General features: G+C 38.7%; 1 protein-coding gene and 1 long non-coding RNA gene across 2 annotated transcripts; both read left to right on the forward strand.

Moving 5' to 3' along the window:
• Positions 1–699: 699 nt before the first annotated feature.
• LOC145454007 (adhesion G-protein coupled receptor D1-like) lies at positions 700–13,735 on the forward strand. Its single transcript, XM_080331981.1, has 15 exons — positions 700–1,452; positions 1,889–1,948; positions 2,011–2,127; positions 5,575–5,630; positions 5,695–5,892; positions 6,115–6,278; positions 7,106–7,337; positions 7,426–7,587; positions 7,655–7,774; positions 12,088–12,174; positions 12,238–12,376; positions 12,472–12,617; positions 12,698–12,910; positions 13,044–13,232; positions 13,535–13,735. Exons 1-15 carry the CDS (start codon positions 1,404–1,406, stop codon positions 13,544–13,546), a joined length of 1,944 nt encoding a protein of 647 aa, XP_080188107.1. The 5' UTR covers positions 700–1,403; the 3' UTR covers positions 13,547–13,735.
• On the forward strand, positions 7,781–10,360 carry LOC145454014 (uncharacterized). Its single transcript, XR_013920012.1, has 2 exons — positions 7,781–8,826; positions 9,028–10,360. It is a non-coding gene; the product is annotated as an uncharacterized LOC145454014 (long non-coding RNA).
• Positions 13,736–14,068: the final 333 nt, after the last annotated feature.

The following is a 14,068-nucleotide window of genomic DNA, read 5'->3' on the forward strand; positions in this document are numbered from 1 at the left end:
TATGGAACAGGGATATCTAAAACTTCTAGATATCCCTGGTTTGGAATAGCAAAACAAAATACATAAAGAAATTGACTCAAATAAGATTTTGCAAAATTTTGTTACATGGTGTCATTTTTGGTCCATAATAAGTGAAGATTTCTCATTTCAGAGACGCAAGTCACGCAAACAAAACCACTTCTGACGATTTTTAAAGCGTTGATTTGCTACTTGATGCATGAGTAAGATATATTTGTTCATATTAACCTTTTCATTGGCGTTTTCTTACCTCCAGTAAATAATTATTATGATTAATACGGAGCAATTATGAGTAAAATCAAAAATTAGAGAAATTGACATTTCTTCAAAATTTGTGACACTTCAGGAAAAATGTTGGTATTTTGGTAATTAGATTAGAATACTATAACACAATACATAAAAATTTTTAGCCAACTAAAACTTTTGCAAAATTTTGTTGCATGGTGTTATATTCAACAATAAGTGCAACTCAGGTATCAATAATGTAAGGTAACCATATTTGGGACATGTGAAAAGAGGACACTTTTTCAAAATTTTCAGACTTACAATACTGAAGTAGAATCCGGTAAAAATGGTAAATTTTTCCAGACTTCGTGATTGGTTGACTAAAAAAAGGTCATTTTTCCGACTCAACTCCGGAAATTTACACTTTCGTTGTATTATCCATTAGTTGACTAAAAAAAGGTCAACTTTCCGGCTCACCTCCCGAAATAGCCGCCGGAGTAATGCTTCAGTGCTGATTTTCTATATCTCAGTCCAATTTTAACCTATATTTAACCAGAATTCTCAAAAAAGAGGACCTTTGGGTGTCCTCCGAGGACACTTTCAAAAAAATCAAAACAGAGGACAAACCCTCTTAAAAGAGGTCGTATGGTAACCCTGCAATAATAGAAATATTACAAAGAGACGTATAATATATCTCTACGCTGTCGAAAGCTTATAGTCTTAAGTGCTATATCATTTTGGTATGGAAATTATACTATTTTGCATAAAAAATAATGTCACTTTTTACTGAGACAAAGTTTGAAAGGCCTAACTCAAGCGCCAAGGATGATTTTATCGTTTTGTCCTAAATGTGTACCAGCATGTGTATATTTTATTCATCCTCAAATGAAAACACATATTCTTTTACCTTCAGTTATTGATTGCATATCACAAATCGTCGCAGTTGTTATTAGCGTGGCGGATAATAATAATAATCATTAAAGGCCAGAAACAGCAGATGGGAAGCGTTTGTATATCGAAATGTTGTTTCAAGCATCAATCTCCTACAACTTGGCATTATAATGGACCAGATCGATTCCCCCAAATCCCATGAAATGCCACCATCATAATCCGTAGGCGGCGCACTTGGAGATTCATTTACTCTGAAATGCGTCGCGATAATGAGGTTGCCTTTACAACTGCAATACTTTCTTCTGGCCGCGATTGGAGGTAAGAATATTTTATACGATGTAACTGAAAAGTTATCGTTTCATTCGTGACGGTATTTTCAAAATAGACTGACTCCAATCAAGTGAACATTCGGGTTTGGGATGTAATTTTAGTAACTGGAATGCATGAACCAGGGATGGAAGAGAAGTTGGTAATTTTGGGTTAAATATGAGCTATATCGCTGTGGGTCATTAAGTAATGGCCAACACACCTTTGAACTGTACCGTTCATGTTTAGTTTATGGTGCTGGTATGTAGGCCCTACCTTCTCTAGACCCCATATTGATACTTTATTCAAGACAAGATCGGACTGACATTATTATTCTATTAGGCCTACCCACCAGATCAAGCCGTCATAATACCTTATGAACAAGTATATCCCTGTCACGAGATTTGAAGGCCTACAAATGACATAATGTGATCTATTTCTTATTCAGCTTTGTCCTGTTCAAAGGCGGTGTTATTATTTGATTGCGTATACCCGTTCAAAAATTGCGGTGGGTATGTATAGACTTGCGTCGTGGTACATATGTTCTTACCGGAATCCCTAACATAACAGAAAAAGACGCCAACTCAGCGGACAATATCAATGCAGGACTTTCAACAACCAGGTCGAATTTACAGAATTCTACAATCACTTACACTTTCACTTACACAGAAAGACGCAGACGACGAAGTGAGATCTTTGAGAGTGTATTTTACCATGGGAGTAACATGCTGGAAATATTTAATACGGTTCAAAAATATTCATGTGATACTGTGATTACACTATAATGATGCCGCCACCGGGCCGTTACATTGTGAATTATGCCGTTGCAGCTAGGGGTAAACCTCAACAATGATTAAAATCGCGTGATCGCCTTTGTACCTTTGTCTTAATTACGAAAGTTCTCCCGTGATCGGGTGATATTTGAACCACCAGAGCAGCATAGGCGATTCGAACCAAGGTCAACGCAAAAATTTTGCTGGCGTTGGGAAGGTCGTGCTCTGAGCGGAGCACAGGCTGAGTCCAACTCCATTCGAGATACCGTTTGGTATTATTTTTGGTGAATATTTCGAGCAATGCTCAGTTTTGAGTCTATACTCAATAGCGTTGACAGTTGCTGACTGCTTGCAGACGGCTGCGGTTATTGTTGATTGTTAGCGATCTGGCATTCCGCGGGCATAGATGCAATGTTGGGATGTTTTTGCCTTCGATTTCGTCAACACATTATATTAGGATTCTATAGTGGTTGAGTGATATATATAGGCTATATCCGCACTATGTGTAATGAATGACTACTGCCCTTAGCTTTTACTATTCAAGTACAGTTCGCCGCATATACTATTCATTTTATGATCGTCAAAGATCGAGTCCCAAAATTTAATAACAATTTCACGGATTATCTGTCATACTTACGACAAAGCAAATATTTTCAAATAATGGAACATCAGACTTTAGACATAAACACAAGTTGATTACTGGATTACTGATGAGCAGTGGTACGGTGTTGTTGATAATTCCGCCAGAGACGCGAGAGGATGGTTTTATTAACGGTATTGCGATCACCAAGTATTGCATACCTTTAGCAAGCGTAAGATTATATACCATTGTGTATTTCGGGGGTAGGCAACCCCTGGCACACGTGCCATTTGTAGCACGCGAGATGGTTTTTCAGGGCACGCCAAATGGTTTGACGCAAATGTCATATTATAGCCAATGTTGCCCGCAGTGCTGACACGGTCTCTGCGCACAAAAAATCCGAAGTGATGACCTTTTCTTAGTCGTTACGCACTGTTGTCCAAGGGTCGGCGCAGTGAGTTGGCGAGTGTGCGTGTGCGCAGACTCGTCAAAAATTAGAGGGAACATTGATTATAACCATGCTTTAGCAAAAAGTGAAACATAAGTTTTTAAAATGTACAAAGCTCGTAGGCGACCTAAATCTATTTCGTAAATCTACATAAAGTAGAGTCTTTTGGGGCATAATTTATTTGTCTTTGAAAGTTTTTTCCGTGCCTCGCGCGAAAAATTGGAACTTGATTTCTTGATTATAATGTTGGAACCCAAAAAAGTATGCATGATGTACAGAAATGAAATGAGTCCAACCGTATTAGCAATTATGAACGAACGAAAACTCAATGTCGTATGAAACCGTTTGGATGCTTTAGTCTAGGAGTCTGCACTGTGCAAAGTGTTCAGTGTGCAGCGTGCGGGAGCACGACTACTATATATGAACCGGCATTTCGGCGCTGGACATTTTCACGCTAAGACACGACCTAGACATAGCGGTTCGGGCAATATGCTATTATTATTTTATTCAAATCCAAATTTTTCGACGGCAATAACTCTGATTCCACTGGTTGGAATTGAGCCAAATTTGGTGAACATCGTTTCTATAGACAACCTAACACTTTCATGGATGAACAGAAAATTTTGAAATTTCTGTTTATTTATTTTTATATAATAAATAGAAACTTTCTTCTCCTGTAGCAATGCGGCTACTGGCTGGAATTGAACCAAATTTTGTGTGTAGGCTTAAATTAGGTAACCTAACAATTTTATCAAGAAGCCAGTACAATTTGAGGAAAATAGTCATTTTTGAACACCCCCTTTGTCTAGTGCGGTAGCGATTTATGAATCACTGGCGTAACAAATGCCGTTGCCAGCTGCAGATAAGCGGTTGGTAGGATTCCTTACATTGAAACGCTAAATATGACAAAATTAAAATTGTTTGGCACGCCAATTGGTAATTATTTCACATTTTTTGACATTTTGGAACGCTGCATACAAAAGGTTGTCGCGCCTGGCCTTATTATGTCATGCTCTGACACGAACACGCATTTGTCTGCCCGTGTTGCCATGGTTTGGGCTGATTCTTGTCCAGGTTGGAAGATTTCTGTTGCAGGCAACAGCTTGTGCGTGGTTTTTCAGTAAAATCTGGTCTACATTCGTTTTTATACATCTCCTGCAGCTATAGGTTTTAAAGGGAAATGATACAACATAACGTTGTGAGGAATTAACACGCTCTGCGAATCCATTGAAAGCCTTTCTAACGGAAAATTTCAGTACGATATAGGAATAGCCAACGCTGAAGCCCTGCGACGCTGGAACAAGATTTTCTTTTTATAACATTCCGTATTGCTGTTACAGTTGAAATCGTGAATTCAGCCACCAAACATGTTTACAGTGCAATTTGCACAATGTATTCACGGCCAAACCTTCAAAAATGTGAATGAGTAAGGCCTCGGGCATGCCCACGGCTTTACTTCGAAAACGCTTGCTAAAACCTACATTTTGAGCTCGACTCCTACTGGGGCAAGTTTTTGCAACTTTTGCAACTTTTTTTACAGCTTCCGGCAGCTTCCTAAATGCTCAGAAGTTATGTAGTTTGGTGTTTGAGGCTGTTTGGGCGATTCTTGTATTGCAACTTTTTGCAACTTTTCTCCATTTATTTCAAGCTATTTTTTGTAAGTTTTCCGATTCTTCATGAAACTTTTTGCAACTTTTTCGATTTTTCTTGCAACTAGCTTTCTACTAGTAATATTTGGCACTATATGTAAATAGATCGCTTGATTATTTCACTGTTGTTTAAATTTAAGGTCCTTTCGGATTTGACGTACATTAAAGCTAGACTGAAGAAAATTATATTTTCATTGGGTCAATTTTTTCAGGCTATTGATTTTGTTGAAGTCGTTAACACTCAGTTTTGCTACAGTGCCTTGGATACGGATCGATTCTAGTATCTCATACCCTCATAATTTCAAGGAACTTGTTCATTAATGCAACTTTTGAGGAAAATAAATGCAACTTTTTAATGCAACTGTTGTGAAAAATAAATGCAACTTTCCACAGATTAGACTGCAACAAAAACTTGTCCTAATCATAACCCAGAAGTACAACTCGAGAGAGCGTTAAGAACGACTCGAGTCGAACTCAAACTCGTTCTCTCGCTGCGCTTTTTGACTACCAATTCTTACGCAATGTTGACGCAAAATGAGTTTGAGCACTGAATTCGTGCCTATGTGCTGGAGGTTTATCTAGGCTCCTCCTCGCCATGTGATCCGCAAACGACCCTTATGCCCTGCTCAGTGCCCCTATTACGAAACCAAACACTCGTTCTATCACCAGGATTTACTATTGCAGACGAAACTGCAACACTGTCATCGAATCAATCTGAGGCAATGAACGCAATAACAGATGTAAGAATAAAATGCCGCGAACATGCTGAAACATCATAATTTTAATACAAATTTGATAATTTAGACTGGGTCAGTGGTAAGTGTTATGAGCAGATTGGAAGAACTGGAATTATCAACGGAAGGAGCTGTCAGTGTTGTGAATAGAGCGATGGATGCTCTAGCGAACGACAGCGAAGCGTCCAACACCAGCACCAAAGACTTGATCGGTGCATTCGACCAGGCACTCAAATATGTCGAATTCATGAGCCGTGATGAGATCAAGGTTAGAAAAACTGTGTTAATGCATCGGTATCTGTAGATTAGTATGGTGTACTGGTTACGCCCTCAAGTATATAGGAATATAATATTGAATACTCACCTAAGTGTGCATTAATTGGAAATTTTCTAGAGCAATACCCATTATAAACGTATAAACTGGACGGTGCTAAAAATATAACATTGTTTTTAGGTCTAGTGTGGCGCATTTCAGTAAGACATTCCGTAGAATTTTTTGCATGTTTCCTCCGATACGTTGGTCGGAAGTTTGAATAAAGAGGGAAACGCGGAAAAGAGAAGAGATGTCGTAGTAAAGATCGAAGAGTACGCAGTTACGTCAGCAGCGGACTATTTGGATTCAACCGAACAAAATTCAACCAATGTTGACTTTGGGTAACATACATTGTTGCTGCATTACCAAGTTGTATCGTTTCAAAATATGACAGAACTTTCTTTGGGATCATGGCATATGGACCAAACAATCGGTTCGAAATATTTTATTCTTTCACATTGCCTGCCAACCACGGCTGGGATTAGAATCAGATATCCCCATATCTCTTCATTTCGTCGCATTGAACATTGTGTGTCTAAATGCCTATGATTGATTGATTCATTTATTTATTGATTAGTTAATTAAAGATAAATCGAATATTTTGGGCAATTTAGGCGCTGGGTCCCTCAGTCGTACTTTTCAATTTATGCGACTTGATAGTCGGAGTCGCCATTATGGATCGAACAATGGGAGTCGCAATTCCGATCATGTGAGAATTGTGAGAGTCCAGAGTAGGAGCCGAAGTCGCAAGTAGGAATAGCAAGCTCTTTAGTCAATAATCAATTTTATGTTATACACCAAAATTGAAAATACCAAACCTATATGAATGTTATGTTAACTTGGAAACTCCACATAACCAATTATGTTCGATTCGATCCCACCTGCAAATTAACGCTGCTTATTTCTACAAACCGTTGTTCGCATGCAAGTTGTCCATTGTCTACATGGCGTTAAGCCTAATATACAGCCTGTGTACGTGTGGTCGCGCAGTTACGTTCATTTCTAGTTTCTGAATACATGTATTGTGTAGCAATTCAGCAAAATGCCATATGCAATGTATTACAGGCTGTAAACGAAACGCGCAGAGGCAGATTAATAGAAATACTTTGTTGAAAAGACTGCTTTAATTCATATCTACAATTCTAGACATTAATCGCGTCCATTTTAGATCCGTCAAAATAACTTTCTGTCGAAGCGGGACGGACGAATGTTTACTGGAATCCGAAGACGCGGCGTTTGAGTCGATCAGCGCCAGCAATCTTATCGTCACCTTTATCCAACATAATGCTCTGGAAAACGACCCTCTACCCGCCGATTCAGTAATCGCGTCTGCTAGCGCTCAAGATCAATTGCGCAGAAAAGTGTCGATACCGGTAACGTTCACATTAAAACACGATGAGGTGAGAGCGCTTTGAAAATCCGTAATACCGTAGGATATGTTTGACTGTTATACGTCACTATAAATGACGTATAATTTTTGTCCTCTAGCCCTTGGAAGCGGGTTCATCTTCTTGCGTGTTTTTAAATGAAACTACCGCGGAATGGTCAACTGACGGGTGCATTTCTGTCGACGTGAACTTTACGCATACAAAATGCTTCTGCAACCACACAACGAATTTCGCCATATTGTTTCTGCATTCGTCGGTTGGCGTGAGTGTACTGAGTGAACGGAATGAATGTTTTCCGTTTTTTTTTGCGGTAATATCGGTATTTTCAGATCACAAAAGCGGATGAATTCTGGTTCAATTTGATGACGTATGTCGGTTGTGGCGTTTCCATAACAGCATTGATAGCGACCATGGCTATTTTTATATTGTTGGGTTTACATCGTGCCGAGGTATGCAAACAATTTTTGATTTTTGAAAGCAAATGCTTCTGATAAAAATACATGTACATTGTACATTGTACTGTACATGTAAATTGTCGATATCAAGTAATCATATTGTAGGGTAGGTTATCATCATAGTCGAATAAAAAATGGGTATGTCAGTTATGTCCATCGCCCTCGATTCCGAATACCGTTGCGTAATCCTAGTCAGTGTTCAGCTCTACTGTACTTTCCACATCACCAAGAATAGAATGCCAGTCTCAATGCCTGCGGCAAAAACGTGATTACATAATCAGAACAACACTCCACGTCGGACAATGTCAATCTCGAAGTCTCCAAAATAATTGACTCTTGAATGCTGCGTTTGTGTGTCTTATACCCTGAATTTACAGAGTCCGTAGACACTACATAGATATGACGCACCGTCAATCATGAAACTTACAACGCTTATCATCATACGTTAGTAACAGCAGAGGTGGTCAGTAACGAAGTACTTCTACTTTTTCGAAGTACTCAAGTAGTTTCCCTCTACTTCTGGTACTTACTCAAGCAAATGGAATATTCGCTACTTCTACTTCTACTTCGTAATATTTTGTGATCTACTTACTTACTTTTCGCAATTTTCAGTTTGTCAAGTAGAAGTAGTGTAACCCTCCAATTAGAAAGAGAAACTGGTTAATTCTCGGACTGTTTTCACGGAGTTCTAACTTTCAATTTTAAGAAAATTGAAGTCAAACCCAGAATTTCCGTCGCGCTTCACATCAAGTAGATATAGAGTTACAAATATGTTTTCACGAAATTGAATATTATTTAGGTTGCAGGTTGCATTGCAACGCATTGTCCCCCATATGACATACGTCATCACAGTAAATGTGGCCCATTATAACGTTTGAGACTACCGTTTCGCAATCTAGCATTTACCCATCATATCGTAATCTAGCAGCCCATGGCGTGTCCTAATCTGGAAAAGTGGGCTCTGACTATTTGAGCGTTAGGTCTGTTTTAGCAGACCACCGTTAAAACTGTCTCGACAAAAGATATAAAATACATTTACTGCTTTGGTATTTCTCGTTCAATTCGCAGTATCATTACTTATATTTCTAAGTAGTTTCAGTTCTTTTGTCTGGAGAACATACATGTTTAAGTTTAAAAGCAAGTGTAGGATCGCCGTCTATTTTCCTAAAATACAATTACACTATATGGCATTTTTACGTTACCCCATATTTTATTATTATCGTATACGAATTGCGCAAAGTGTTAAGATCGTATCAATACAACTTCTCCGTATTGCTCTTCGACTAAACTAAAGGCCGTAATAGGCGTGAGGGAACATGCCATGACATTTTCTAAAACGGGATGTTCGAGTAAACAAAAGATTAGTATCTCATTTCCATAGCAAAACTATCATTTGCATCTCATGATGCAGCCGAATGCTCATGCTGTCGGAAATTTATACCTTCTGGGATGCATCAATATGCATTGTACATGAAGCTCTCTGCACCTTCCGCATAGCTCAATTTGCAGCTTATGAAAGTCCATGCGAACGTATTATGACCGTTTTCAAAACTACTTACTTACTTGAGTAGATTTAAAGCCATTAAATTCTACTTCTACTTCAAGTAGTTTCAGGTGGCTTATGGAAAAAGTACTTCTACTCGTACTTGAGTAGATTTTTGCGTTGCTACTTCTACTTCTACTTGAGTAGCTTTCTTGACTACTTTGACCACCTCTGAGTAACAGTCATAATTTCGATCCGAACGACCCGGAGTGACATATTTTCATCCATCAGACGGATTGTATTAGTGAGTTTAGTAAGCTCCAAACGGTTTCACAATGTAAGTTTCGCTGCCATTCTGTCGCTGTGGACCAGCATCGGATTTCAGTTGAAAACGATTTCTCCTGTATCAATTGTTGCCAACAATTTGTTGGACTATACACTACGGTCCCTCATATTTTCCGATACGCATTTTGATCTCATCGGATTGTGTTAATTTGTCTAGATGGGTGACAGTTTCGGCAGGGTGACAACAGTGTAGGACTGTAGGTATATAGATAGATAGATAGACAATAAAATGGGGATTGGTGGATTGATGGGAGGTGCAAGATTGTCTACAGTCTTCAATCTAAATCAATTTTGGCCAAGAAAGAGAAATATGTGGAGTAGGCCTATGGTCACGGAATCACACTAAAAAGTCACATTTCCTTACATCCAATGCGAAACATCTTTCTAGTTCACACGTGCTTATTTAGAATGTCGAGTGAGGACAATCCTAGGGTTTCATTTAAAACAAATGGTGTTTTAAAACACTTTGTGTAAAACATGTTTTAAACACTGTTTTAAACAAAGACCTTTTAAAAAAATTGTTTTTTTCCAAGTTGTAAAATTATGCCATAATTGTGTAAATACCTTCCAAAAACATGTTGTATGAGCCTACGGACAATTACCACCCGATATAGCCGACGTATATCGATATGGGATGGTTGGAACCCTCAAAATAGTCGGTTCAACATTAATAGTACAGATATTTCGTCACAAGAGCTATATTTACCCTATATTTTCAAATGTCAATGCCAATCCACTATGACGTCACAATTGTATATTCGTGACGTCATGGATTTTAAAAAAAACAAAAAAAAACAATAAAAACATGTTTTAAATTAGGGCCTTGTTTTAAACAAGTTTGTTTTAAATTGATTTTTGTTTTAAATGCAACCCTAATCGTAGCCCTCAGCGTGACCAGAATGAATCATGTGTTGTAAATGATGACGATACCGTCACTGATATTCATCCCGCGCCTTATTTCCGCCCTCTGCCTATGCCTACGCAGTTCGTTTTATCAACAATATGTAAAATACGAACCAGAATTTAGTCCCATGCTGTTCACTGATTGATTGTTATAAAGACACCCGTAACACCAACATGTCTTACGAAATTGGGAACTCAAACACACCAATTATGTTGATCGCATTATAGTAGGCTACAAGTTCACATATGAGTCAGCCGTGCGGTGCTGTGGTAGGCTACAACTATAGAGGTGGTCAAAGTAGTCAAGAAAGCTACTCAAGTAGAAGTCGAAGTGTAGCGACTAAAAATCTACTCACGTACGAGCAGAAGTACTTCTTTCATATGCAACCAAAAACTACATGAAGTAGAATTGACTGACTTTAAATCTACTCAAGTAAGTAGTTGTGAAAACGATCGTAATTCGTTCGCATGGACTGTCAAAAGCTGCAAATTGAGCTATGCGAAAGGTGCAGAGCTTGATTAATAGGCCTATTGATGCATACCAGGAGGTATCCAATTTTCGACAGCATAAGCATTCGTCTGCATCATCGGAGGAAAACGATAGTATTGATATGGAAATGCGATACTAATATGTTTACTCGAACAGCCCGTTTTCGAAAATATCATGATATGGCACCTTCCCCATATTATGCCCTTAGTTTAGTTGAAGAGCAATACGGAGAAAGTTGTATCGGATACGTTGTAAACACTTTGCGCGATTAGTAAACGTTAATAAAACATATGGTGGGTCGTAAAAATGCCATATTGTGTAGTTTTATTTCCGGAAATTAAAGTCATTACTACACTTGCTTTTATACTTCAACATGTATAGTCTCCAGACAAAAGAACTGAAACTCAAATTATGATACTGGGAATTTAAAGAGAAATATAAATACTGTATTTCATGTCATTAGTCCAGAAAGTTTGAGAGGTGCTATGCAAAAACAGGTCTGAAGCTAAAATAAAGTCATAGTCCACTTTTCCAGATTAGGACACGCCATGGACTGCTGGATTACAATATGATAAGTAAATGCTAGATTGCAAAACATCAGTTTAAAACGTTATGATGGGCCATATATACTGTGATGAAATATTTCATATGGGCTACCATGTGGTGTACAATAAAGTGCGGTGCGGTGTTCGTGAAAGCATATTAGTCACTCCATGTCCACTGTGCGCGACGAAAATTCTTGCCTTTACTCAATATTTATCAAAATTGAATGTTGATACTCCGTGAAAACAGCCCCGAAATTCCTCAGGCTATCTTCCTGATTAAAGGATTAAACTACTTCTACTTGACAAACTGAAAATAGCGAAAAGTAAGTAAGTAGATCACGAAATATTACGAAGTAGAAGTAACGGGAAATTATACCTTTTTGAGTAAGTACCCAAGTAGCGTATAACTACTTGAGTACTTCAAAAAGTAGAAGTACTTCGTTACTGACCACATCTGGCTACAACACATAGCTTGGTTCCATCAATTCGTGTATGATGTGATTGAACGATTTTCATGCGCTCAAACGCTATTTTATTTCAGCGAGTAATCTTGCTGTGGAACTTATGCTTTTGCCTATGCAGCGCTCAACTGATATTGGTCGCTGGCACTACAGCTCAAGTTGGAACGGTATATAACTCTGTGATGTTATAGTAAAAAATGCCTGTTATTCAAGATGGGTTACTTATTAAGGTTGGCTGCAAAGTGATAGCGATACTTCTGCACTTTTTCTTCACTGCGACATTCTCGTGGATGCTGATGGAAGGGGTACACATATACATGAAAGCGTCAAATGTCAGAGGCGGTAGATACAAGTTCAGAATAATTCTAGGTACTATTTTTTCACACATCAAGAGGGCCCAGTCGTGGCTGGGCTATGATACGGTCAGGTTCTGACTCAAAGCAATAATGTTAATTGTATTTAAGCCGCAGGATGGGCATTGCCCGCCTGTATAATCGCGATATCAATGGGAATCGGACTCGACCACTATGGGTCAGGAAATGCTTGTTGGCTGTCTGTGGCAAGTGGTTTTGTATGGGCATTCATTGGACCAGCACTGGGAATAATACTGGTATGTAGCCTATATTAGCGAAGGTGTGTAGATTTTAAAAATTTATTTAGCCCCTAATTCGCATTCCGCAACACTACTAGGTGAACACCTTTGTGCTTATCTTCGTTATCAAAGTGTTCCTTGGCCTGAAATCAATATCGAAAACTAGTGAAAAGGAGAGAATAAAAAAGGCCACGAAAGCTGTGCTCTTCTTGATGCCGCTGCTCGGGATCACATGGATTTTCGGACTCCTAGCAATCGACGAATCAACAAAATGGTTTTTGTACTTGTTTTGCATCTGCAACAGTCTCCAGGTATTGCAATGCATATGGATTGATACAAATGATTAATATCATAATTCACAACGATCTTCATGCTTGTATCTGATTTTTAGGTTGAGATCAACATGCCACCTTTTGAATCGTTTTTATTACTTTCTTCGTCAAGGGTCTGTCCATATTCATTTTGCAATGCGCCAAAAATGATGACGTGCGCAAGGCCTTCTTCAAAAAATATCGCCGAACGTTCGTCTCGGTCGGATCATATTCGAGTGGAGGTACAGGATCTTCGAACTCTAACAAGACAAACGACTCATACATGAGTTCTGACCACCCGACGAAGGGGCTGCCGACAGTCGTAAGTCCGATTCTGCAGTATTCGCGATATATTGTTTTTTTTATAGCCATTTTGGGTCGGACGGTGACAGTTTGTTAACACTGTGCCAAGGAAACGAAATTATATGGTGAAATGATCGTTCATGTTCTAACACAATACATATACGGACGATAGACGCACCCGTATAGAAAATATACAGCCAGGAACTTCTAGAAATATATAGCTAGAGATTTCTAGAATCCCTGATATAGCCTACATATAGGCCGCTACATTTTTCAAATATCTACTACTATTGAAATGTAACCATTGCCCTTTTTTTGAAGGCCAAATGGTAATGACGCCTCTCACAACTCACATGTACAGCACCCATGATACATTCTCCTGCTACATGATCGCAACAGCATTATCAAGGACCTGAGAACCCACCGAGGCAACTGTATGCATTCGGGCTTCAGAGGACGGCGATTTAGAATAGAATTGATGTTAGTCGTTCAAGTGTTCTACAATAAACGGTAGTCGCTATCTATCGTGTCACGTGTGTAACACAGTTGAGTTCTTCAGTCGATATATTAATTAGGCATCCTCATTATACCAGGGATTGTGTGCTTTAAATCAGACGAACGATAGTCAATCTATATTCCGAATATTATGAGAAAGTTTTTACATTTATCCACTGTAATGAGAAGGAATAATTTGATGCACGTCTTTCTGTAACCACAACACCCCTGTCAAACTGATCACTTTCGGATATGTGAGGGGAAGTTGTTCCAATTCACCGTCACGATTTACTTGAATGGATTATAAACAGGGATGACTAGAACTCTTAGAAAACTCTGGAGACCAAGATATATCTGGTT

The sequence above is a fragment of the Botryllus schlosseri genome, chromosome 13, assembly GCF_051294905.1.
Source record: "Botryllus schlosseri isolate E-star chromosome 13, Bs_hap1, whole genome shotgun sequence".
Classification (NCBI taxonomy): Eukaryota; Metazoa; Chordata; class Ascidiacea; order Stolidobranchia; family Styelidae; genus Botryllus; species Botryllus schlosseri.

Coding starts and splice junctions, on each gene's coding strand:
- LOC145454007 (XM_080331981.1), top strand. CDS start 1,404: ATGAGGTTGCCTTTACAACTGCAATACTTTCTTCTGGCCGCGATTGGA. Junction 5,893..6,114: donor TGAGCCGTGATGAGATCAAG/GTTAGAAAAACT, acceptor GACATTCCGTAG/AATTTTTTGCATGTTTCCTC. Junction 12,377..12,471: donor CAAGTTCAGAATAATTCTAG/GTACTATTTTTT, acceptor ATTGTATTTAAG/CCGCAGGATGGGCATTGCCC.